The sequence below is a fragment of the Gallinula chloropus genome, assembly GCF_964237585.1.
Source record: "Gallinula chloropus genome assembly, chromosome: Z".
Lineage (NCBI taxonomy): Eukaryota > Metazoa > Chordata > Aves > Gruiformes > Rallidae > Gallinula > Gallinula chloropus.
The window spans coordinates 14000607-14023325 of record NC_140089.1 but is presented as its reverse complement, the minus strand read 5'-3'; the positions used below and the strand labels follow the sequence as shown (position 1 = coordinate 14023325).

Here is a 22719-nt window from a genome sequence, read left to right as displayed (position 1 = left end):
TGGGACCCATCGGGGCGGGACGGGGCGGCGGGGGACAGCGGGAGGGGGAGCCGGGGGGAGGGCGGGGAGGTAGCGGGGCGGCGAAGGCGAGGGGGGGGGGGTGCACGTTACCGAAAGGCGCCGGGGGGAGGGCAGCCGGGAGGGGGGCGTGCGAGGGGCAGCGCCTCAGCCTTGGGGGAGGCCCGCGGGGGGGATTAAAGGGCGCGGATACCTGCGGGGAGGCAGGCGCGGAGGCAGGCCGGTGGTTCGGTCGGTCGGCGGCCCCTCCGAGGAGAGCGAGGGAGAGAGGAGGTGGGGCGTCAGGGGGCGACCAGCCGCTCTCCTCCCGCGGCTGCCGGTGTCTCCCCGCGCCCGCCGCCCCGCGATGTGGCCCCTGCTGGCTCTCTGCTGCTGGGGCGGGCTGTCGCTGTCGTTGTCGCTGTCGCCGTCGGCGCCGCAGGGCCGGGCGGGCGTCCCGCCGGGCGGCCTCTCTCGCGCCCCCACCTTCGCCTCGCCCGCCGTGGCGGCGCCGCCGCCGCTGCCCGACACGACGGAGAGCAAAGTGGAGAAGCTGGGCCGCGCCTTCAAGCGCCAGGTGCGGCGGCTGCGGGCGCGCAGCGGGCGGCTGGAGCTGGTCTTCCTGGTGGACGAGTCGTCGAGCGTGGGGCCGGCCAACTTCCTCAGCGAGCTGCGCTTCGTCAAGAAGCTGCTCTCCGACTTCCCCGTGGTGCCCGCGGCCACGCGCGTCGCCATCGTCACCTTCTCCTCGCGCAGCAACGTGGTGCCGCGCGTGGACTACATCTCGCGGCGGCGGCCGCAGCAGCACAAGTGCGCCCTGCTGGGGCGCGAGATCCCCGCCATCGCCTACCGCGGCGGCGGCACCTACACCAAGGGCGCCTTCCAGCAGGCGGCGGTGAGCCCTGCGCCGCGCGCGGGGGTGCGGGGGTGGCGCCGCGCCTGGCTGGGGGGCCGGGGTGCGGGGGGGGGGGGGCCGTGAGGTGAGGGGGGCCGTGAGGTGAGGTGAGGCGAGGCGAGGGGCGCGGTGCTGAGGCGAGCGGCGGGCCGTGAGGTGAGGCGAGGCGAGGGGCGCGGTGCAGAGGCGAGCGGCGGGCCGTGAGGTGAGGTGAGGCGAGGCGAGGGGCGCGGTGGTTTCCTGAGGTGGGTGCGCCTGGCGCTGAGGCGAGGGGCGCGGTGGTGCCCGAGGTGCGCGTGGCGGCCCGGCGCGCTGTGCTTGCGCTGTGGCAGCAGCGGGGGAGGCGCGGCAAGGCGCGGGTCGCGGTGCTGCGTGGGGCGGAGAGGCGCGATGGCACGGCGAGCCGCGCCGTGCGGGAGCGTGGTGCCGCGTGCCGTGCGAGGGCGCGGGGTGGCGGCGGGCGCAGGGCCGCGCGGTGCGGAGCGGAGCGGCGTGGGGCGGGACGACGGGCAGCGGGGTCAGGGCGACCAGGCACCGTCTTCCCGCGCTGCCGGCGGCTCCCCTGTTTTCTGCTGCCTTCGCAAACAAACGTGTGAAATTCGCTCTCTGGGGGGGGGGGGGCGGGGAGCGCAGCGCCAGTGTCCCGGTTTCAGAAGCGACACGTATGAGTCAAGTCTGGCATCCGAAACGTCTGCCTTGTTTCTTGGCAGCTGCTCTTGGGTGCCCGGTAGCTGTCAGCGGGCAAAAAGATCTACGTGCTGTCGCCAGGTGACTATTTTAATTGCTGATGACTGACAAAGGTGCCCTTAAGCTGTGTGTAGCGTGTCCAGGAACGTTTCCAGGCGCTGTAACGTGAGCATTTGTGGTGTTCAGCTGTTAGGCTGTCCCATGGCACAGATGTGGTCTGAGGCAGCTCCTGGGCGTTCGCTGGCACTTGAGCACGCAGGGGAGGCTTCCCAGTGAGTGGGTTGTGGTCAGCCAGTCTACCCCGGGAGCTTTTTTACAAGGCTGCACCAGGCTGCTCTGTGCCATTTGGCCTCTGCGTGCGGGAGCATTTCCAAAGCAATTCTATTTTTCATGTCTGATTCCTGTTAGTGTCGAGAAACCGGGCATTGTGTGTACTTCTCTTGAAGCATCTTACACACCCCCGTTTGGAGCTGGTGAGTGAGGCTGCAGAAGGGGTATCAGTGCTGGGCATACAAAATTTGCAAGGATTGTCCTCCTCTTCTCCCAGCTTGGCAGAGGAAATCAAGGCTGTTGTCAGATGTGCTCAGAGCTGCACACGGAAATCCTGCTTTAGGGAAACACATACCTGTGTTAGATCTTCTGCTGTGAAGTCAAGCTTCAGTACAGATCCATCCCAGAAGTGCTGTGTGAAAAAGTTAATTATATGAGTTAAAAATAACTATTACAAACAAAACATAAGCTTAGGAAATACCATCTGTTTTCTTGATATGAGTCTTGACTAATCATACCTTTGAAACAGAATAAACAAAAATTCCTCTCAGAAACCTACAATTTAGTTTTATGAGCCCAGCTAAACCCTGTGGCTACAACAGCATCACTGTCATTTTACGCTGTGGTCTCACCAGAATGTGGGAAGAAAAACACTCACATGGTGGCAGGGAGAACAGCGATACAATGACAAGGTTAGATTCTGGGCTGCTTGCTGGATCTTGGTTAGGTACTGTACTGTGGTTTTGTTCAGCACATCTTCATGTGAGGCAAATTACAGCTTCCGACAATGCTCCCCTTTCTAGAGACTCTTCAAAAAATGGCTGTTTCAAGTTGAAAATGCCACTATTAGGGAAAAAAGTATAGGAGTATTTTATGTAGAACAAAATTGTTGTTCCCTCCGGGCTCTTAACACTACTGTCCTTTGTTTTTAACTGTCTTTTGGTACAACTGTAACTGTTTCTTCTTTCATTTTCCTAAAATGTCTCTTTCACTTTAATGTGGTGTTTCTTCGACTTCTAACCTGAATTATCTGCTTCTTTTCCAAAACTAAAAGTGTCTGCAAAACATGACAAACTCCCTGAAATAATATCAGTTATATATCATACTATGAGAAGATGAGGGAAAGTGCATGGTTAGAACAATCCAAGCACTTAAGTCATCGTACAGTGCTCTTTATTGGTAGGTCTCCAAGTGATTGATTGAAGTCTGTGACAGTTCTAGAGAAACTAAGGAGGCAGAGAGGTAAGTGAATTCTGCACCGTGATCAGGGGAGTCAGTGGCTGACCTGGGAACATCAGGGAACAGGAGCAAGATTTTCATTTGACATCATCCTAAAAGCAGAGCTACTCAGTTTGGCGAGCTATTGCACATCCATGTAATGTCCATCTTCCAAGAAATAAGGGAGTTCTCCTTGGCACTGCAGTTTTGCATCCTCTCCAAAGGTGCTTTGCAGAGGTCTATTGCAGACTTTCTGTCTTTTGTCAGAGATGTCCATGCTTTCCTTTTCCACGTCAGACACGCTTTCCCTCACCAGCAGATGAAAGATCTATTCTGAGGCACACAGAAATCTGAAGGATGTACCACAAGAGACAGTGGCAAGAGGCAGCACCCTGATGAAGCTGAACTGCTGAAGCTACCGATGTTCAGTTTTGTGACCCTCTTTGGGATTTTATGCCAGACTGGAACTAGGAAGCGTTAGATACATTTCCTCATGTAAAAAGTCTAGGTTTTTGTTATTTTTCTTGGTGATCAAGGTGTTCCAGAGAGAGTTTCCACTGCCAGGTCTTTTTTCTAGAGCTCCAGAGTTGGGACTTAATTGCAGGTTTGGGGAAAACTGCTATAACTTTTTTATTTACTCCATTCCTGCTGTTCAAATTTACAGGTCATTAAACGTCTGTGGTTTTCACTTCCCTTGTTACTATATGAGGTAGGAGTAGGGAGCACAGTAGGAAACTGGGTACTGAATCTGGACCTTTAGAGAATACCAGTCAAACCCCCTGTATTCTGCTTCTAAAGCTAGATGACAGCTGTAGGCCAGTTTGACCATAATACAAGATACATTGATGTCTGCTTCATCAGTCAGAGTGAGTGGCTGTTTTGTTGCAGATACCTTTTCCTGTGTCTTGGATTCCGAAGATGTTAGCAGTGTTCAGTCACTGACAGTGAAATATAAGATGTTACAGTTCTCACCTTACAGCTAGAATGAAAATTTATTTGATGTTATCTTTCATGCAGCGAAATCTTATATGGTTTACAGCATGAATATGTCTTTTATGGTTTCTAGTGTATTTCATTTTAAAATAGGGAAAGAGCTAAGGCTTTAGAATAAGTTCTTTAGAAGTTCTAAGTTCTTTAGAATTCAGTTTAAGATCCACAAAATATCCCTCAAAGGACATTAATATATGGGATTTGAGACTCTTACTCTGTGTTTAGATTGTGCATCTTAGGAAGAACAGATGCTGAGTTATATAAAACACTTAGCAAAACAAAATATCTGTAATAGCAGTTATTTAATGGTATTAACTTGTGCACATGTTCAGCAGTACATGTAAATAGTCTAAGAAAAGGGAAGAAGTGGAGTTCAGTCATTCAAAACTCCGGCTCTAGTTTTTCATAGTGAGTTTGTGGGACAGCACAGACTACGTGCAGCGGAAATCTTCCTGCATTGTGGAAAGCTGCAGAGCTGACAGCCAGGAAGAACTGAAGCAGGAGTGAAGAAAGTATGGACAGGTTTGAGCAAGTGTTGATGCTGCTAATTAAGCGAGGCATCTAAAGCCCAGAGAGCTCAGTCATGTTAAGTGCTGAATTTCCCAGCTGCAGGCACCTGGATTGGAACTCCAGATCCTGTGAGATAACCTCTGCTAAGGGCACCCATTGCACCTGGTGGGAGGGATGTGCATTTGTTGCCAGATCCACCTTGAAATAGAAATTACACAGTGATGGAAGTTTAATGGTGTCTCCCTGTCTTAGCACCCAGGAGTCACAGTTGCGTATGTGCCAGCGCTGATGTGTGGTCTTTATTGTTGGACAGTTTAAACAGCCTGAAGCTGCACTGATTGTGGTGTGCTAAAAAAAGATGAGAATGCAAATTATTTTAACTACTCCATGTGCAGCCTCTTGACAAAATAAAAACAATAGCTGCTTCTAAGAAGACAGGTAGGTTTCAGTCTTCCACTGGAAATAAAATGGGAAACTTTTCTCTGAACCTGGAAGTTGTAGGTGTGCACTGCTTTTGAGCTGAAGTCAGGAGTAGCCCAGCCAGCCTTTAACAGCCAAGTCAGTTCTAAATGACAAAGAAGTAGTTGAGGAAGGCTTTGGGAGTTGCTTTATGTTGTGTTAAAAATTGTTAAAAAGCTGGGGGTTTTGCTTTTGTAATTAATCTTAACTCCATTGAAAAGTCAGTGAAAAGTCAGTGATGTATGTAAGTGGAAGGTCTATCACCACATCTACTGAATCAGGTGACACATTGTCTGAGTATCTGTTCTTTAAAATCAGGCATTTCTATCTAACCTGACTTTGAGGGAGCATGACAAATGAACAACCAGCATGGCAAATTCAGTCTTCTGTTGTCATCCTATTAACAAACATGAAAAAAATGGCCCTTCAAAGAATGTAAGCACATAGCAATTTAGGATAAACAGTTCTAATGCTTATTTAATGCTTGTTTAAATAAGTAATGGTGACTTTGTTTCTTCTCTGTGTCAAACACATGTAAGTGCAAGATTCAGCATTGTTACCCACTAGGATAATTGGCTTTTAATTTCAGTGCATTTTCAGATTCAGAATCTCATTTTGAAATTGAAACAAAAAATACCTGAAACAAAGGAAGTTGAAAATCTTTTCTTAACATGGAGGTGGTTTAACCAAGTCATTGACAACAGTGGGCCCAAGTTCTGATACAGCCTTCGAGCCTGTATTAAAGATGATGGTGAGAACTACAACCTGGTTTACCTCTGTGGTCATGTGAAGTTGCAGAGCTGGTAGTTAACGATTACTGAGCAAACTGAGAGTGGAGTTCCTGTCAGCCATCATTAGTATCAGCTCTAAAGCACCACTTTTAATCAGTGTAGTGTTTGTGAAAAGTATTTGTCCTGCATACTGCAGTCTTGCAAAGACTTTGCTCACAAGATTAATACAGCAGAGGCATGATACACATCTGCCCACTGTTTATTGTCTTCAGACCTAGCCTGAAATGGGGCAACCTTAAGAAGTTATTAAGTAGCTCATTTTTCCTCTGCCTTTTTGGTTGGGACAGGCAAAAAGTGCTCTGTTTAGCATCACATAGGGAGCTAAGCAGAGATAAGAGGTTTTTTGGTTGTAAACCTACTCATTGTAAATTGGTTGGTTGTGCTCCCAAAATTATGTCCTGTGTTTCGGTCTAAGCAGAAGTATGTGATTTGGAGGACTTGCATTTAGTAGATTATCCGTTATTATCTTCCCTTTAACCTGAGTGTAATTTGTTCTTAAAATGCTGAAATGTGTGTCTTATGAGAAGCACTGGAGGGTACTGCTACACACTCTTGTGTTGCCAGTTCAGTGAGGGAAACTGAGTTCATCAATGGGAGGTACAGGAGAGAGATGGCATGGCTTCAGGCACAGACTGAAGTGCTTGATCCTGGGAGTCTGCATGCCACACACACAGTGCCTCTCTATCAGCTTTAGGCATGCTGAAGCCCTTTATTCCAGTGCCTCCCTGTCCTCTGAGTATCTAGGAAGCTGCGGATGCACATAGATACACCGCCAGACTATAGACCTGGAATTAAATGCCTGCTTTGTCTTCCGTATTCTCTATCTTCTTCTTTCTCCGTACCCCTAGAAGGAATTCCCTTGGTACTTCTGATTAAAAAAGGAAAAAAACACTAGTGAGATTTCTGGTTTTCATTATTTTTTAAAGAACTGGTTTTCATGGCTTGAAAAAATTGCTTGTCCGTTCTCTTTTAACACTTTGGACTATGTGTCTTCCTAGACAGCAGGTTTTACACCTTTGTATATATTCCCAATGTGTTCATCTTAGTACTAGTAGGTAACACCAATGTAAAATGTTTTATAAAGAAATTGTTATTGGATGGAATGGTTTACAATATTTTCCTGCAAATTTCATGGCTTACTAAAACCTGGCTCAAAGGCATTCAAGTAACCCTCTTTGCTTACACTGCTGCACAGCTCCCACCCAAGCAGTTTATTCATGCATTTGGTGACTCTGAGAATGGTGAATCAGCCCACAAAGAGCTTGAAGTCACAGTTCTCATCCTCATTTTTTGAGATTATTATTATTATGGCCTATTTATTGCTTGTTGCACTACTGTTTGACAGACAGCAGAAAGAAGAACTCTGAAGACCTGCTTGATTAAATCTAAATTGTGGTCTTCATTAAAATCTTGAGGTCCTGCACATCAGTTTCCAGTTGGCAGTGTTTTTTTTCTGAATGTCCCTTATGAAGGTTTACAGCTGGAGTGATCATTTTCTGATCCTCCACATAACTGTGTAGAGTGTTTTATTGACTTTCACCTGTTGGTGCTGCTGTGCAGGACATAGTTGAATGGTGCAGTGATAAGCTGACATTTTGCCTTTCCCATTTAGTCAGAATTGACATGCCGTGTGTACATGTGTGCTTTGGGGGCCTTTCAGAAGCAGAGAGACTGTTGCAGTGTTTAAGAGAGATCCCAAGGAACTGTGCAACAGGCAAGTGTATTTTAGTAATGGATTTTACTGACGTTTTGGAAATTCTACTGAAATTTGGAAATTAATCATCTGAAGTCTGCTTTTCATTTGTATAAAAAAGACCCTGTCATTTTGATGCCTTCTGGCAATGTTGCCAGAGACTCTAGTCTCACTGATGTCCTGGAGTTGTTGTCACGTGCTATGCATAAAGTGACAAAGGCACAGACCTGTAATGTTCTGGAAAGAAGGATGCAGCAGTAAAAGAATATACTCCTTTCAGCACAAAGAAGGCTGTTCTGTGTCTGTCATTGCTGAGCTGGCACTACCAGCAAGGAAACTCATATTCCTAGGTAGTTGTTCCTTGCCTTGATATCATGTACCTACCTCAGCCCATTTCCCTGGGCTACAGGAAGCTAGTTTAAATCTAAGCCTTTAGAGCACATCTGACATTTTTCATAACTTCTAAGTCTGAGAGCAGAGATGGATGTTGTTGCCTGGAAGGACCTGTACAGCACAGTGCACAGCAGCCTTCCAGACCTATGGTCTGTCAGCCAGCTTTGTGTCAAGTAAGGGTGAGAGGAAGTTTAGGAATGCAAAGAGAGAGAGAGAGAGAGGTGTGCCAGCACCCATTGTGTTGTGTATCTGCCAAGACAGGCCTCCCTTAGAAGGCACATTTATTTACAGCATAATACCACAAAGCCATTTCCAGTGTAATATACAGAGGCAGAGAAAACATGAGAAACACAAGATAACTGTGCAGGGATTAAAAGAGCATAAAAGAAGTTAGTTTATTTTTAGTTCATTTCCTATACTTATAAGAGGCCTTTCCAGCAAAATGCATCATATTTAGCAGTATTTCCTGGCATGAACCTTAGCATGAATATTCTGTATGTAATATATTTTGCATATTCTGTGATACATTTTTAGCCTTTGTCCTCTAGTTCCTCTTGTTACTAGAATTTGAAAGTTAGATTTTGCCGGCAAGACAGAATGTTTGTGGTGCTGAGAAATTTCTGACTGTCTTAGGCCAGAAATTAAAAGCACTGTTGCCTTTAGCAACAGGTAGGCTTTTGGCTCACCAGGACCCAGTTCAAATCTTTGAGCTACTTACTTCTCTATAATGTTAACACAATTAAAAACAAAAGATCCCGTTAACATTATGATGCTCCCTCTGTTTCAGAGTCTCTCTGGTCGCCTCTGCCAGGAAGACGAACGTCCTTGAATCTGACAGGCAACCTGTAAAAAGCTTTAGCATTCAAAGCTGTAGTGCTCTGCTCAGTATATGCAGCATAAACAGTGAAGCTGAGAGTCCAGTTGTCTCTTACTTCTCTCCCAAACACTCCTCCACACCCTTTTGGGATGGAGTTGGGCTGATAACTGTGTGTTCATGTTGTTCAGTTCTAGCAGTTGTAAAGCAAAAGATGACATTCAGAGAATAATTGAGCAGTGACAGTTAGCAGTAGGTAGTTCAGGTCATGAATGGTGTTTGTGCTTTTGGAATTACTCTGTTTAGCTCTTTTTTTCCTGCTTTTTTAAAGTAATGAATGTTTAAAATAAACACAAAAGAAACAAATATTTGGCAGATGCACTAGTCAATCGTGTTGTACATGCTTGGGCTGAAAAGACGTGAATGTTTATTACATATTCAGTAAAATATTTTGGAATCCCTTTTTTATTACTAGTGAAAGACCAGAACAGTACTAGAGAAATCAAGCAACATCTTGGTTATATTAATGATGGACATTGCTCATACACAATGAAAACTATGATTTTTCAATGTTTAAATCAAACTGAGAACTATTAGCAGGACAATATTTTTAATATAGTACACTGCATAGCAGCATATAAGGCCTCCAGCAACTTCTCCAAGCACTGATAAACTATTGCTAAATGGTTGTACAGGACCAGGAGCTGAGGAGATGACTATGTACATGCTTTGTCTTTTAATGTTCAGTTTAGAAGAAGGCAGAACAACAAAAGATTAAGGTTATGTGTTAGTTGTTTCCTGGAAACCAGATGCAATGTGTTTGTTATAACATGGAGCTCAAAATTTGAGGCCACCCAATTTTAAGTCAGCAGATCCAACAGTTTCACTCGTGTGAAATGAATGTGTAGATCAAAGTTTTGTGTAGTAAGTAGCTCCAGTCATTGCAAGGGCAATAGTGGGGTTTTGGGCAGGTGGGGGAAGAAAAAGACTTTATGGAACGTGAAGAAGATTGTCTTAGACTTGGGGTACATAGCTTTGCTCTCTAAAATAAGAATGGTTTGCTCATTTTTCAAACTGTACAAAATGCATAAAATTGCGCTTTCTAACTGTGCACCCGTACTTGAAAGAGTTAAAAATGTACCACAGGCAGAGAGGCTGAATCTGTGCTGTAGAAGGAAAATGCTCAGGTTAATATGCTTGTCCTGTATCACAAAACCACAGAACTGCTGAATTGTTGTGGTTGGAAGGGACCTCTGAAGACCACCTCATCCAATCTCCCTGCTCTAGGTGGGGTCTACAAGACCAGGTTGCTCAGGACTGTGTCTGGTTGGGTTTTTAATATCTCCAAGGATGGAGATCCTACAACCTCTCGTTTCTTCAAACAGAAACCTGTTTCAATTGTTGATCACCCTTTTATTAAAAATACTGTTTCCTCTAAATGGAATTTCCTGTATTTCATTTTGTACCTTTCTCCTCATGCTGCCAGTTAGAAGAGTCTGAATCTATTGTCTTTACTCCGCTCCTCTTCAAGCATTTAAATAAATAGGTAAGACCACCTCAAACCTTGTTTTCTCCAGGCTGAACAATGTTAGTTCTGTCAGTCATTCCTCAGATGACATCCCTTCATTTCCTGTCCATGACTATGCCTGGCTTTTTAACCTTTATGCTCTGATCCGTAAAGTGAGGAAGTCTGATTCAGTTGTAACACTTAGGTCCTACCTGCCAGTTACTTACAGATACTTTTAAAGCAAGTGTTGTGGCTAATAAAAAAAAAAAATTAAAGAAAAACCCCAACCCTAGTATTCTTGTACTTCGTTATTGGCAAGAGATTGGAAGGTTCATTTTAAATTATACCAAAAATACATCTAAGTTGGAAAAAGATAAAAGAAGTGGAAGATGGCTAAATGCAGAGAGGGTGATGCTGCAGAAATAAAAGTTGAATCTTAAAGGCAAAGCAGATAAAAGGGATAGGAGCGCTAAAAAGATACCTAGATGAAGGACATGATTTTGATGATCCACACATTGCATACATTAATTAGGAGAACAGAATTGGTCGAGCAAGTGTATTATTTAACTGAAGTGAAAATCACTGTAATACAAGAATCCCCTCTGTACTCAACACTGGTGAGGCTGCACCTCAAATACTGTGTTCAGTTTTGAGCTGCTCACTACAAGAAAGACATTGAAGTGTTAGAGTGTGTCCAAAGAAGGGCAGTGTGGTGAAGGGTCTGGAGCACAAGTCTGATAAGGAGTGGCTGAGTTGTTTAGTCTGGAGAATAGGAGGCTGCAGAAACACCTTAGCCCTCTGTACAAGTCCCTGAAAGGAGGTTGCAGACAAGTGGGTGTTGGTCTCTTTTCCCAAGTGCAAGTGATAGGACAAGATGAATTGGCCTCAAGTTGCTCCAGGGGAGGCTTCATTGGATGTGGAAAAACTTCTTCACCAAAAGGGTTTTCAAGCACTGGAACAGGGAGTCACCGTGCCTGGGGGTAGTGTAGATGTGGTGCTTAGGGACGAGGTTTAGTGGTGGACTTGGCAGTGCTAGGTTAACAGTTGAAATTGATGCTTTTAAAAGTCTTTTCCAACCCAAATGACTATGATTCTGTGATTCTAAGACTAGACAAGCATGAAATCATTGCACTTTAAACAAGCTCTTTTTTTATTCTTTTAAAAAAAATTCAGTTATCTTCAACATCCTATTGTAGCACTATTTACATATTTACATATCCAGATTAATCCTGTAGATACATCTTTGCCCTGACTTACATATACAGCTCCTGGTAGGGGAATATTCAAGGAATGCTTTTATATCAGTTAATTTAGTCTATGTAGGTAACAGCTCATTTTCAAGACCTTGTGAAGCAGAATGGAAGAAAGTAGTGAAAGATTACAATTGCAAGCCAAAACCTGTGTCAGGTACCTTTTAGTTCCTACCATGAAAGGTGCAACAAAACCTAAAGAGGGGATAAGATTCCTTTGAGTAGAACAGTGAAAGTAGTGGTGTTCAGTGATGAAAAGAAAAGGTGATGAAATCAGACCTTTGCTGTTTTAAAGGGGGCAGAGGGAGCATAGCCAGCTCTTTGATGTACAGAAATAACAACATTTGTATTGTGATTAGGGGAACAATATTTGCAACCCCCTAGATTTGTGTTACTCTTGTGAGATGATCAACTTCTTTAGGATTGCTCAGGATTCAGTGATGTCTCAACTCCACCAAAACCTATGGCTAATCCTAGTGATACTTTTATTTTCTTCGCAGAATATTTATTTACATAAAATTTCCTGAACAGATTTGGACATTTTTAACTGCAGGAAAGGTGAAAGCAAAGGAACCTTGAAACAAAGAGTGAGCTTTGATTTAGCACTACCATTTCCATTTGTAAAGCAGATCTGCTTCTGAAATCAACCAGGAGTAATTTAAGACATACTGTTTTAATATTCTGTTGAATATGTAGGCCAAATATATGTGGGGTTTTTTGTAATAAAGTATAATTTATTCATTTGAATGTAAGTTTTATAGTTACTATGTTGTATTATATATAGTTATATATACTCTGTAATATCCTATGCTAATTATTTCTTTACTAGGGAATAAGGGATCCTTTAGGAAAAAAGAACCATCTTGTTCTATACATTACTCATCCCCTAGCATACAGGTTTTATTGTATTCCTAGGGTGAAAACAAATTCATTATAAGTAGTCTACTCATGTAGCAGAGCTGAATGATTCTTCAGTGGAGGGCTTTCTGTTTCATTTCTGAGGTGCAGTGATAGTTCTTCCTGACCTATAACAAATAACATTCCTTTTGTAACCCTGAGGTAGTCCATTCCCTTCAAGATATACAAGAACCAGTACAATTTTTGTGATGAATGCTTGGATAATGTTACTTTGAAAGCTAGGTTCCAACTTAAAACTTCTAAGGCAAGCTTCTCCTGGCAAGGGTTTTGGGGCAGACTGATGTTATCTCAGGCTTAGTTTGCAAAGTGAGACAGATGAACTAATTTCAGTTTGTTTCCCTTTATGTGGATATATTAATAGCCAATTCTCTGTGGTCAAAATCCTCTTTAAAAGCAAAACATTGAGTAAGGACAGAGATTAGACCCAATATCAAATGTTTACAGATTAGATGCAGAACATGTAATTGAGGCAGTAACAAAGAACCTTGCCAGCATCATTGCTCTGACTGTCAGATGGCTGAAGAAGTCTTTGATCTTGGATTCTACTCATATTACAAACTCCATGGTAATATTAAAAGCACACAAGTTAGAGGTTTAGCTGTTTTTGTGTCTACTGGTAGGATTTGCTCAAAGAAGCTGTGGCAGCCCCCTCACTGACAATGTTCAGTGCCAGGTTGTATGGGGCTTTGGGGAACCTGAGCTAGAGAAGGTGTCCCTGCCCATGGTAGGGGGGTTGGAACAAGATGGGCTGTGAGGTCCCTTCCAACCCAAATCATTCTCTGAATCTATGATCCTGTGATTTCAGTAGTGAGTTCCTAAAGGAGTATTATGCACAGCAACTTCTTTTGTTGCACAAGACTTCATTTCTTAATTCTAAGGACTGTTACTGGCACAAAGATAATGGGGAGTCTGCCAGATATTTGTACACACTCAAGAGAGACTGAATACAATGCAGATGGTAATAACCTTTTGCTAATGTGAAAAGAATGTTTTAATCTGGAAGGATTACTGATATTTACTGATCTATAACTCCTGTGAAAGAAGTGTAGAAAAGAAAATAGGGAATGAAACCATCAAAGGTGAGGTGTTTCTAGTGGCCCCGTACATTTCTTTGTAATTATGAAAAGCATTGATTGGTTTGTTCTGCTTTTTACTTATCCCTTATTACTAATTTATAGTAGCGACCAAATGGGCTGTGTTCTCAGTTGAACAGGTCATTCAGCACCTTACTTTGAGTTATGGCTGGTGCTTAGTTTCATTTGATGGTAAAATCAGAAGCAGATGTGGATATTCATTCCAAAGAACAGGTTCTCAGGGTCCTTTTAACTTCCAAGCACTGTTTAGTGGGCTTTTAAGCTTTATTTATTGAAGAACCTGACAATATATGAAAGGACTTTGGAGCCTTGTCACAAAAAATAGGCCATCTTTACATAGATGCAGTCCACGAAGTTGATGGGAACTGGGTAAATACATGGAACCACCTCTGTGTCTGTTTACAAGCTTAGGGCATGAGTGAACAGACATTTTAAAATACATGACATTTCTGTTGAGGTGGGCAGGGAGGGCTTTTAAAAGGGCTTTCTGGAAAGGGATGGAGGATGGGTGTCTCAGAATAGAGGAATGTGAGTCAGGGTTGAAAGAAACAAAAATTATGTGAAATGCCAGACAAACAGTGGAGAGGCAGAGCAGCTCGGGCTGTTACTTGGATTATCAGCAGCTCTGGATTGTCGCCTGTCCCTTATGTCACTGTGCTTTCACACAAAGAAACAAAACACTAACTGGACCACCAGACATATACAGATGATTTAAAAATAGACTTCTGTAACTCTTTCTTTTTTTTTTTTTTTCCTCTCAAATGTTGAATGTTTCTTTCCTTCCCTTGTTCTTTTCCTCTGTTGTCATACAGCAGGGATTCTGTGTCTAGAGTTACAGCTGCAAGACAGGAGGGCCAAGCTGTTTAGTGGCTTTGTTTTGTTTTGATTTCTAGGGGCAATATGTAGCAATCCTGTCTGTTCATCTGTTTCTCTACTCAGATCCACTGGTGCCTGAATATTGAGCCTGTCAGGCAGTAGGAACTCCGCATTGTGCTCACTTATGTCTTAGCTCAATTTGTGTCTGTATGTGGCAGAAGTGCTGGCCCAGAGAGATACCTGTACTTTCAGGTGCAGAGGTCACAAAAGCAAAGATCCTTGCTAATTTGCTAATCAGAAATAAAATCTCTTTTTCTGAGATCCATGTTGTCTTGGCTAGACTACCTCAAGCTAGTTCGTTCACTGGCCATGCAGACATGTTCTTGTATTTAGGGAAAATACAGAGATTTTGTTGCTACCTATTCTGAGAATCACTTGCTGAAAAACTAGGGCAGTGGGTAACACCATCCTTTGCCTTCATCTGCAGAGTTTGTGCAGATTTGTACTACGTGCGTCGGGAAACAGTGCTGAAAGGGTATTACTTTAATTGCAAAGCCACGTCTGCCAAAATTAAGTTTTGTTCCCCCTTCTGTACATATTATGACATAATAGTGAGTTGAAATCATAGTCTGCTAGAGCAAGCTGTGTGCAGGTGGGATCTTCAGAGAATTGCACTGGCAGTTGCTATTATGTCTCTTAACCCTGTGAAAGTTGTGTTTTCTTCCTCAGATGCACAAGTTCCAGAACCTGCATATACTTGGGGCCTATTTCTCCACCTTTATTATTAAAGTTATCTGCACATTGAAAGTTTCTTCTGAAAAATACCAACCCCAAACCCAAATAAGTATGGATGGAACATATGTTTTTCCTCATCTTGTTTTTCAAAATGAAAGCCATTTTCACTGAAACAGCTTGAGACATCCTGAGTGGAAAATTTCAGCCTGAATACTTAAGAAGTTGGATAGAAGTTTTCAAGTTGCTTACTTTAAAATAGCACAGTTAGCACTAAATATGTTAATTATATGCATTAATCATAAATAGCACTACCCTCTCTGCCTGCAGTGCCACTTCTCTTACAGCATCCATTTCAGAATGCATTTTGAAATGAGGCATTTATGTTTTTTCCTACCATTCATATTCATATTGTGTTTTGCCTTGTCTTTATCTTCCTGATTCTTTTCATTCTAGTTTTCCACATAATCCTGTTTTTTCACTTCATTCTGGTTTCCCACTTACAACTTTAGCAACATGAAGAACAATAGGTTTGGTTTGCGAAGGAGGGTATTTGTGTCTGCAAGAGAAATTGGTTTCACTCCCTTTGGGTTTTGCATACAAGTAGTAATAAAATAAAGCCCAACAGCAACACATTGCTTGGCAAACTTTCAGACCATGGTGCCAATGGTCTGTGCTTTGATTTATGGTGTGTGTGTGCTTGTTTTTATTTTGTATCTATCTGAAATCAGTGACTTGCCAAATCAAAATCAAATTGTTCTGAAATGTGGCCCGACCTACTGAGAAAAGTTAGAAATTCTCTGCAGGTTCTTTGGACTGGGCTAACTTGTAACTGTGTAAGCTTTTGATTGAGCTGAAAGTCAATTTTACTTTATAAGTCTAACTGCAAGATTTTGTGATAAAACCACTCCACTCAGATAATCTCTGGTGTTAGAATTTGTATTTGTTAAGGGTAGCTTAAGGGTAGTGAGTGTATTCACATTCACTATTGATGAATTACACGATTTTTAGAGTAGAATTTGAAGGTCTGTGGAATGTGTTCTGTTTTATTGATTGTAGCATGGTACAATCTATTATTGAAATGAATATGGTAGTAATTTGTATGCTAACAAGTTAAAAATCTGCATCTAATTCCTTCTGTGTAAGCTCACGGAGGAAAGACAAAGTACACCTTCACTGTCTCCTGCTTTAGGGCTGCAGAGAGCAGCACCCAAGGGGGGAACGGTGGTGGTCCTGTATTTAGACTCACTCTGACAGACCGTGGCTAATGAGAGTGGTAACTCCATATGGTGTTTTCTAGTGCAGACCACATTCACATCACAGTTCTGCAGGTGCTCTACCTGTCATTTGTTCGCCCAAGAACAAATGTACTCAGCAGCTGGTCTACTGAGATGTCAGACTGGAAGGATGAAATAGGCAGGAATCTGTGGGACATGTCCTCACTCAGGTACTACTAAGTGTTGTCATGAATGCTTTATGTGAAGTATTAGAAAGAATGATCTTTAAATCTGTACATGGCAACAGGGTGGAAGGAACTACAGGCAGGTTTTGAGGCTATGATGGACAAGCTGAAGATCTTGGCAAACTGTGGGAAGGGTGAAGATTCAACAGGGACTGATGGGGAATGCTATGCTGGGATTATAATAACCAACAGTCCGAGTACTTTTTGGGAGGAGAGTAAGAATTAATCAGAAGTGGGCCTTATAATTTAGTGGATCAAAATGTAAGATTACATTAAAATATGTTAGATCATGTTTCTTACCTCAGACTTGCAAGAAAAACAAAAACATAACAACAGAAAAGCAGTCACTATGGTGCAACAGAAAAGCAGTCACTGTGGTGGAAGATACAGATAGAAGAATTTTGGCCTCTTAGAAGCAAGCAGTTTGCACACCATAAAGAAAACTGAGTGTTCTTTTAGTCACTTGTTTTTCTTCAGCTGATTACCTAAATTTCATAACTATTGTCTCTGACTTGACATTCAATCCTTGAATGCGTAATGCCATAGGAAACTCTAGTGATTGTTGTCACATTTTGGCTTTTGTTTTCATGCATGAAATTACAGTTTTGAGGACTGCTTATTTTTCCATGTTCCAATTTCCTAGTGCAGCTAGGCTATTAGTAAAGAACCATTAGCTGACTGCAGGAGGCATGCTGAGGGTATGTTTAGGGAAGCAAGTCACCCTGCACACGGTGACTTTGGAAACTTATTTAATAGGAGATATACCCAATAATTCTTGGCTAGCAATTAATATGAACTTGTTTCTGGTGATTTCCATGTTCTTGTCTGTTTCTGAATCTTGTTCTATTTCCCTTCATGGAGAGACTTATGAAGCCTCATCAGGCACAGCTGTATTTTTGCGCTGTACATCAGGTGTCTGAGATGTGCCTTTTTTGTTGCTGTTATTATTTGGAGTGGTTTTTTTGGTAAGACTACTGTCCTTACAGAATCTCTTCCACCTCACAGCCATTTCCCTCACGCCCATGCACGTGTTTGTACATGCTGTGTGGCATGTTCACTGTCTGTGCATACACTACTAAATTTTTTTTTCTTCTTTCCATCTGCCTTGTATAGAAAGAGAAGAACACAGACACTTGTTTTCCAGAAGTTCAGTAGATTTGACCTTTTAGACAAGGAAATGGGAGAGGGAAGGTGGGAAGGTATATGTGGAAATAAAAGCATCTTGGGTCTATGACGAGATAATCACAGTGGAAGTGTTAATCACTCATAAATTCCTTATACAAAAAGTTGATACTGTCTGTGAGAGCTGTTTTTAATATTTACATCTGTGGTTTTGACTGATTATTCACCTTTCATTGGTCTGTCAGTGCCTGAATCTGTAGGGGGTTTTGAGCAAATTAATCCCTTATAAAATACTTTTTCTTACTTAGTTACCCCTTACAAACTGTAAAGGATTTTTCCACAAGTCATATACTGAAGGCTGTGATAATGAAAGTCAATGTGTCACCATTTCCAGCACATTTTCATGGGGGGATTTGGTGAGCTTTCACCTACCTGAATGGTCAAGCAAGTTTGGAACCAAGTGGCATATGGAAAAGCAATATAGATGAAACTGGCAGCTAATAGGCATCCACATCACTACCATGGTACTGAGACACCTGGCAGCATCTAAACTTTGGTCCCATGGATCTTCCACTACATTTTCAATTTTTGTATTATTATCTATTCAGACTACAGTCTGAGCAAAGCTGCTGAAAAGCACTGGTCAGGGTCATGGCTGTCTGACACACGAGTGACTTTACTAGTCAGTGTGAAAAGTGTCTTGTTTCAGGTCATGATTTCTGTGATTGTGCATACTGTGACTATCTGAAGTATAACTCTGTCTAGCCACAGGCTTTATTTGCGGATGGTTGATCTTTTTTACAGTGAGTAGTTTTGCGTGGACTTTATTTAGTTGTATAAATCAAATGAAAGGAGTCACGCTGTGGAGGAAGGTGTGTACAGATCAAGCACAGCTAACACTCTGCTGAGGTGTCCAATTTCATTTTCTCTTCCAGCAAATACTACGACATGCCCGTGGAAATGCCACAAAGGTGATATTCCTCATTACTGATGGATATTCCAATGGGGGGGACCCAAGACCCATCGCAGCCTCCTTGCGGGAATTTGGAGTGGAGATCTTCACCTTCGGGATATGGCAGGGGAACATCCGAGAGCTGAATGACATGGCATCGCATCCCAAAGAAGATCACTGTTACCTTCTTCACAGTTTTACTGAGTTTGAAGCTCTGGCACGCAGGGCTCTTCACGAAGGTATTAATGTATTAACTTCTAAAGTCTACAGAGAGCAGAGGTCTGAGTAGGAGGATCTCCAGTACCATCTTGTAATTACATTTCATGTAGTGTTGATTTTTTTATTATTATTTTTCTTGTTACTTACTAGTAGAGGTGTTAATACCTCAGGTAAAGGGATCAACTTTTTGTTTGACTAACTCATCATCAACAAAATGTAAGCCAAATTCTCCTCCTTAGTGTATATATATGTATCCCCCATTCAACTCTTCATTTTGTCCACAAACAACAGGCTGTGGTCCTGGGCACAGTGTAACTTTTGCAGACAGATGCATGGCTGCCCCAGAGGCACCTAGTACACACCTTGGACCTAGCCTTAATGTTTGTTAGTATTTTGCACAGTAACAAAAGGCTTCAGTAAGACTGGAAAGACAGCGTGGACTGTGGTTTTATCCTTTTTTAGTCTATTTATTCTAAAACCAGAAAGCTCTTCCTGAAAAATAAAGTAAGTTCAGACTGGCAAGTGACAACACATGACTAGATCTTAATTTGTAAGACAGTGCTTTTTGATTGAGGCCTACAACATGCACCAGACTAGCCGTTAGCATTTATTAGCTACATTTCATTTTTAAAAGCATGCTACTTTTACATAAGTAGTGTGCTTTTCTACCATTCTGTTTGTTCTATGTACGGTCTGATTGGTCTATGTGAATGTGCCAAAGGAAAGATTTTATTTTTAATATATGTGCCATGACCAAATGCTCTCCTGATGCCAAAGATGGCATCCACCAAAGCTGGGAAAAGCTGTCTCAGCAGCTTCTGTTAGGAGGGAGACAGCATTCTGGTTTAAATTAATCTGCATGAGAAAACCTAAGGGTCTTTGCACCATGGATTTCAGTGAGCCTTTTTCCAGAATAAGAACACTTTTTTTTTACATTTTGAGTGTAGCAAGGCTTTGATTCGTGCTGCTATCACTACTACTTAGAACTGGAAGCTAGGGTTTTTACGGAACATTTCACTAATGGCATGAAATTAGTGGCAGGCCTTTTATTTCCATTTTTTTGTTAATTCATTTATACCATTTCAGACCTACCCTCCGGCAGCTATATCCAAGAAGATATATCGCATTGCTCCTATCTCTGTGAGGCAAATGAAAACTGCTGCGACATCATGGCAAGCTGTAAATGTGGCACTCACACTGGCCAGTTTGAGTGCATCTGTGAAAAAGGATACTATGGGAAAGGACTGCAACATGAATGCACAGGTGAGTCTCATGCCAGTGTTTAGGCTTGTCTGCAAACCCTGAATGCAGGGCTAATCTAGGTAGGAGTGAAAAGCTCGTCTTGGAATTATGGCTATGAAACTGGATCAGGATGGATTTGAAGCTGTTCTCTGCCTGAAGACATAGAATATCTCTAGCAGCCAAACTCGCCTCATACCTTGTCTCCAGCAATAGCTCAAATTGATTCACAGGAAAGAGATGATAATGGGCCAGATGTTCTGACACAGTAAAACTGTCTTAAAACACAGCACACCAACAATGCGTGACGAGAGTTTACCAAGCCTGAAGTAATGTCATTTGTACTTAAGTGCTCTTAGTACATTTTTCTTTTATGAATTTTGCTGGTTGCTTTCTGAACTTTCCTACACTTTTCTGTTTGGAGAAATGATGTATATGTGCATCTTTGCAGAATAAATCCTTGGTGAAACTTACAGGCAAGTAATGGCTTTAATTCTCCCATGTTGAGTTTGAGTTACGAAAGAGGAAGAAGGCATTTGGGTCAATACAAAGAAATTTGGTGTCACGTTTTGCTAAGATTGATGTTAATGCTTTTTGGACAAGTCCTTTTATTTGTATGCATATTTCAAAGTCTCTAGTTGAAATAACAAAATTTTTCATTCTTTATTGTCAGAGAATATAGGTAGGTTTTACTCAATTCCATTGATTTTTCTAGGACAAAAGTTGCATTTGTTTACTGATCTGGAAAAAAGGAGTACTTCTAATCACACATTTATCAACTAGAAACAAAATACAGTATTTATATTGATCTCCTTTATAGTCTCATTTTCTCACTTAGATTCTGAATATGTAATCACAGTTCTCATGAGATGTGTCCTCATGAGGTGTGAACCAAGTGGCTTTATGGATCATGGCTATATAGCTGTTTATGAGTCCCATGCTGCCTTTGAAAATGTGATTTGCATAATATACACAGACTTTCTTGATGTAACTTTTAAAAGTTGGTAGTTCTGTTTAGAGAATAGACAGAGGCAGGTTTGTGACTAGAAGCTGAAGAATTCACAGAAGCACTAGTTTGGAAAAGAATACCTGTGCTCTACTAAGCCACATCCCTGAGCACCTAATCTACCCATCTTTTAAATACATCCAGGGTCGGGGACTCAATCCCCCCTGGGCAGCCTGTTCCAATACCTGGTAACCCTTTCAGTGAAGAATTTTTTCCTAACATCTAATCTGACCCTGCCCTGGGACAGCTTTGTGCCGTTTCCCCTTGTCCTATCTCCTGTCACCTGGCTGAAGAGACCATCACCCACCTTTCTACAACCTCCCTTCAGGTAGTTGTAGGTGGTGATAAGGTCTCCCCTCAGCCTCCTCTTCTCCAAGCTAATCATCCCCAGCTCCCTCAGCTGCTTCTCATAGGATTTGCCCTCCAGCCCCTTCACCAGCCTGGTTGCCCTTCTCTGCACTTGCTCAAGGACCAAAATGTCCTTCTTATGGTGAGGAGCCCAGACCTGCACACAGTACTCGAGGTGTGGCCTCACCAGTGCTGAGTACAGGGGCACAATCACTTCCCTGGAATTCCAAATTCCACTTCCCCTGAATTCCTTCAGAGGAAGGTTTAACGGAGATTGTGGTGACTGTATGCCTGCACGAGGAGGATTCTAAGGATGCACTGAGGGATCCAAGCTGTACATACAAGCACCTTATGTGGGAAAGTGCCTGCCACCACTGCAAGATACCCAGGTACTTCTGTTAGGGAATTGATAGTTACATTGTACTCACTGCCAATTATCACTATGCAATTCATCTTCTGCCTCTGGAGCATACTTCCTTTGCTCTGTATAAAAAGAGAAGTAAACAGGCAGGAATTCATTGGGTTTTGAGTGCATGAGTAGAGGAATGTATTTGGAGTCAGTGTCAGCACTGGCACATTGGATCAGAATCTGATTTTATGTAAGTGCAGCTTTCTTGTGTGCTCAGTTAACACTGAATTAAGATATGCTATTGTATTTTGCATATTTTTGGTTGTCATTCTATTTTGTTTCAGACAAAATCAAATTTTTATCTTAATTTTTCCATTTGTCATTCATGTTAATTTCTTCTACCTTGAATGCCCTAGCAACCTATTGCATGAAATAAACACAGCATTTCTGCCTCTATCAACAGCTTATGTCATTGATTTGAGCTATTCCAAACATAGTGACCCTGTCATTTTAGAGTTACCTATTCTACATGAAAGGATCTTTTGATACGGTCAGCATAGCTTTCAAGTGCCACCAAGAATGGTGAAAGTCTGATTTCTTTAAATGGGTACTCTGCAGCTGCAGAGGAAAGTTTTGTTTTGACATCATTGGTAGGTGTTTGTAAAAATAGGGTTTTAAAAGGAGTTGGTATTGGATACATTGCAGATAAGCTGTTCATTGCAGCCATCAGCTGTATATGTGAAGATAATTGAAGTTGTTTGCATTTAGGGACAATATGACCTGAACTCAAGCCTGCTCTCTAAAATGTGGTTGCTTTGCTCCACTATTTTATTCTTCTTTAAGACAAACAGAAACAAAATGCAACATGAGTCTTTAAAGAAAAAGTGTATTTTAAAATCTTTTATTCTGAAGAGGATTCCAATCTTTTTTTTTTAGGTTTCCCAGCTGAGCATAGCTGTGGATTTGTAAAGCATAAGGAATCTTAAGA

The 22719-nt window shown here is 42.5% G+C and overlaps 1 protein-coding gene across 1 annotated transcript in view; it reads left to right on the top strand.

Moving 5' to 3' along the window:
* The first annotated feature begins 258 nt into the window (after positions 1–258).
* SVEP1 (sushi, von Willebrand factor type A, EGF and pentraxin domain containing 1) overlaps positions 259–22719 on the top strand; it is a 130607-nt gene continuing 108146 nt past the window's right edge. The window contains exons 1-3 of the mRNA XM_084278230.1: positions 259–892; positions 18554–18809; positions 19876–20052. Of these exons, the coding sequence (XP_084134356.1) occupies positions 365–892; positions 18554–18809; positions 19876–20052 (961 nt within the window). The 5' untranslated portion in view covers positions 259–364. The remainder of the gene's footprint in view (positions 893–18553; positions 18810–19875; positions 20053–22719) is intronic.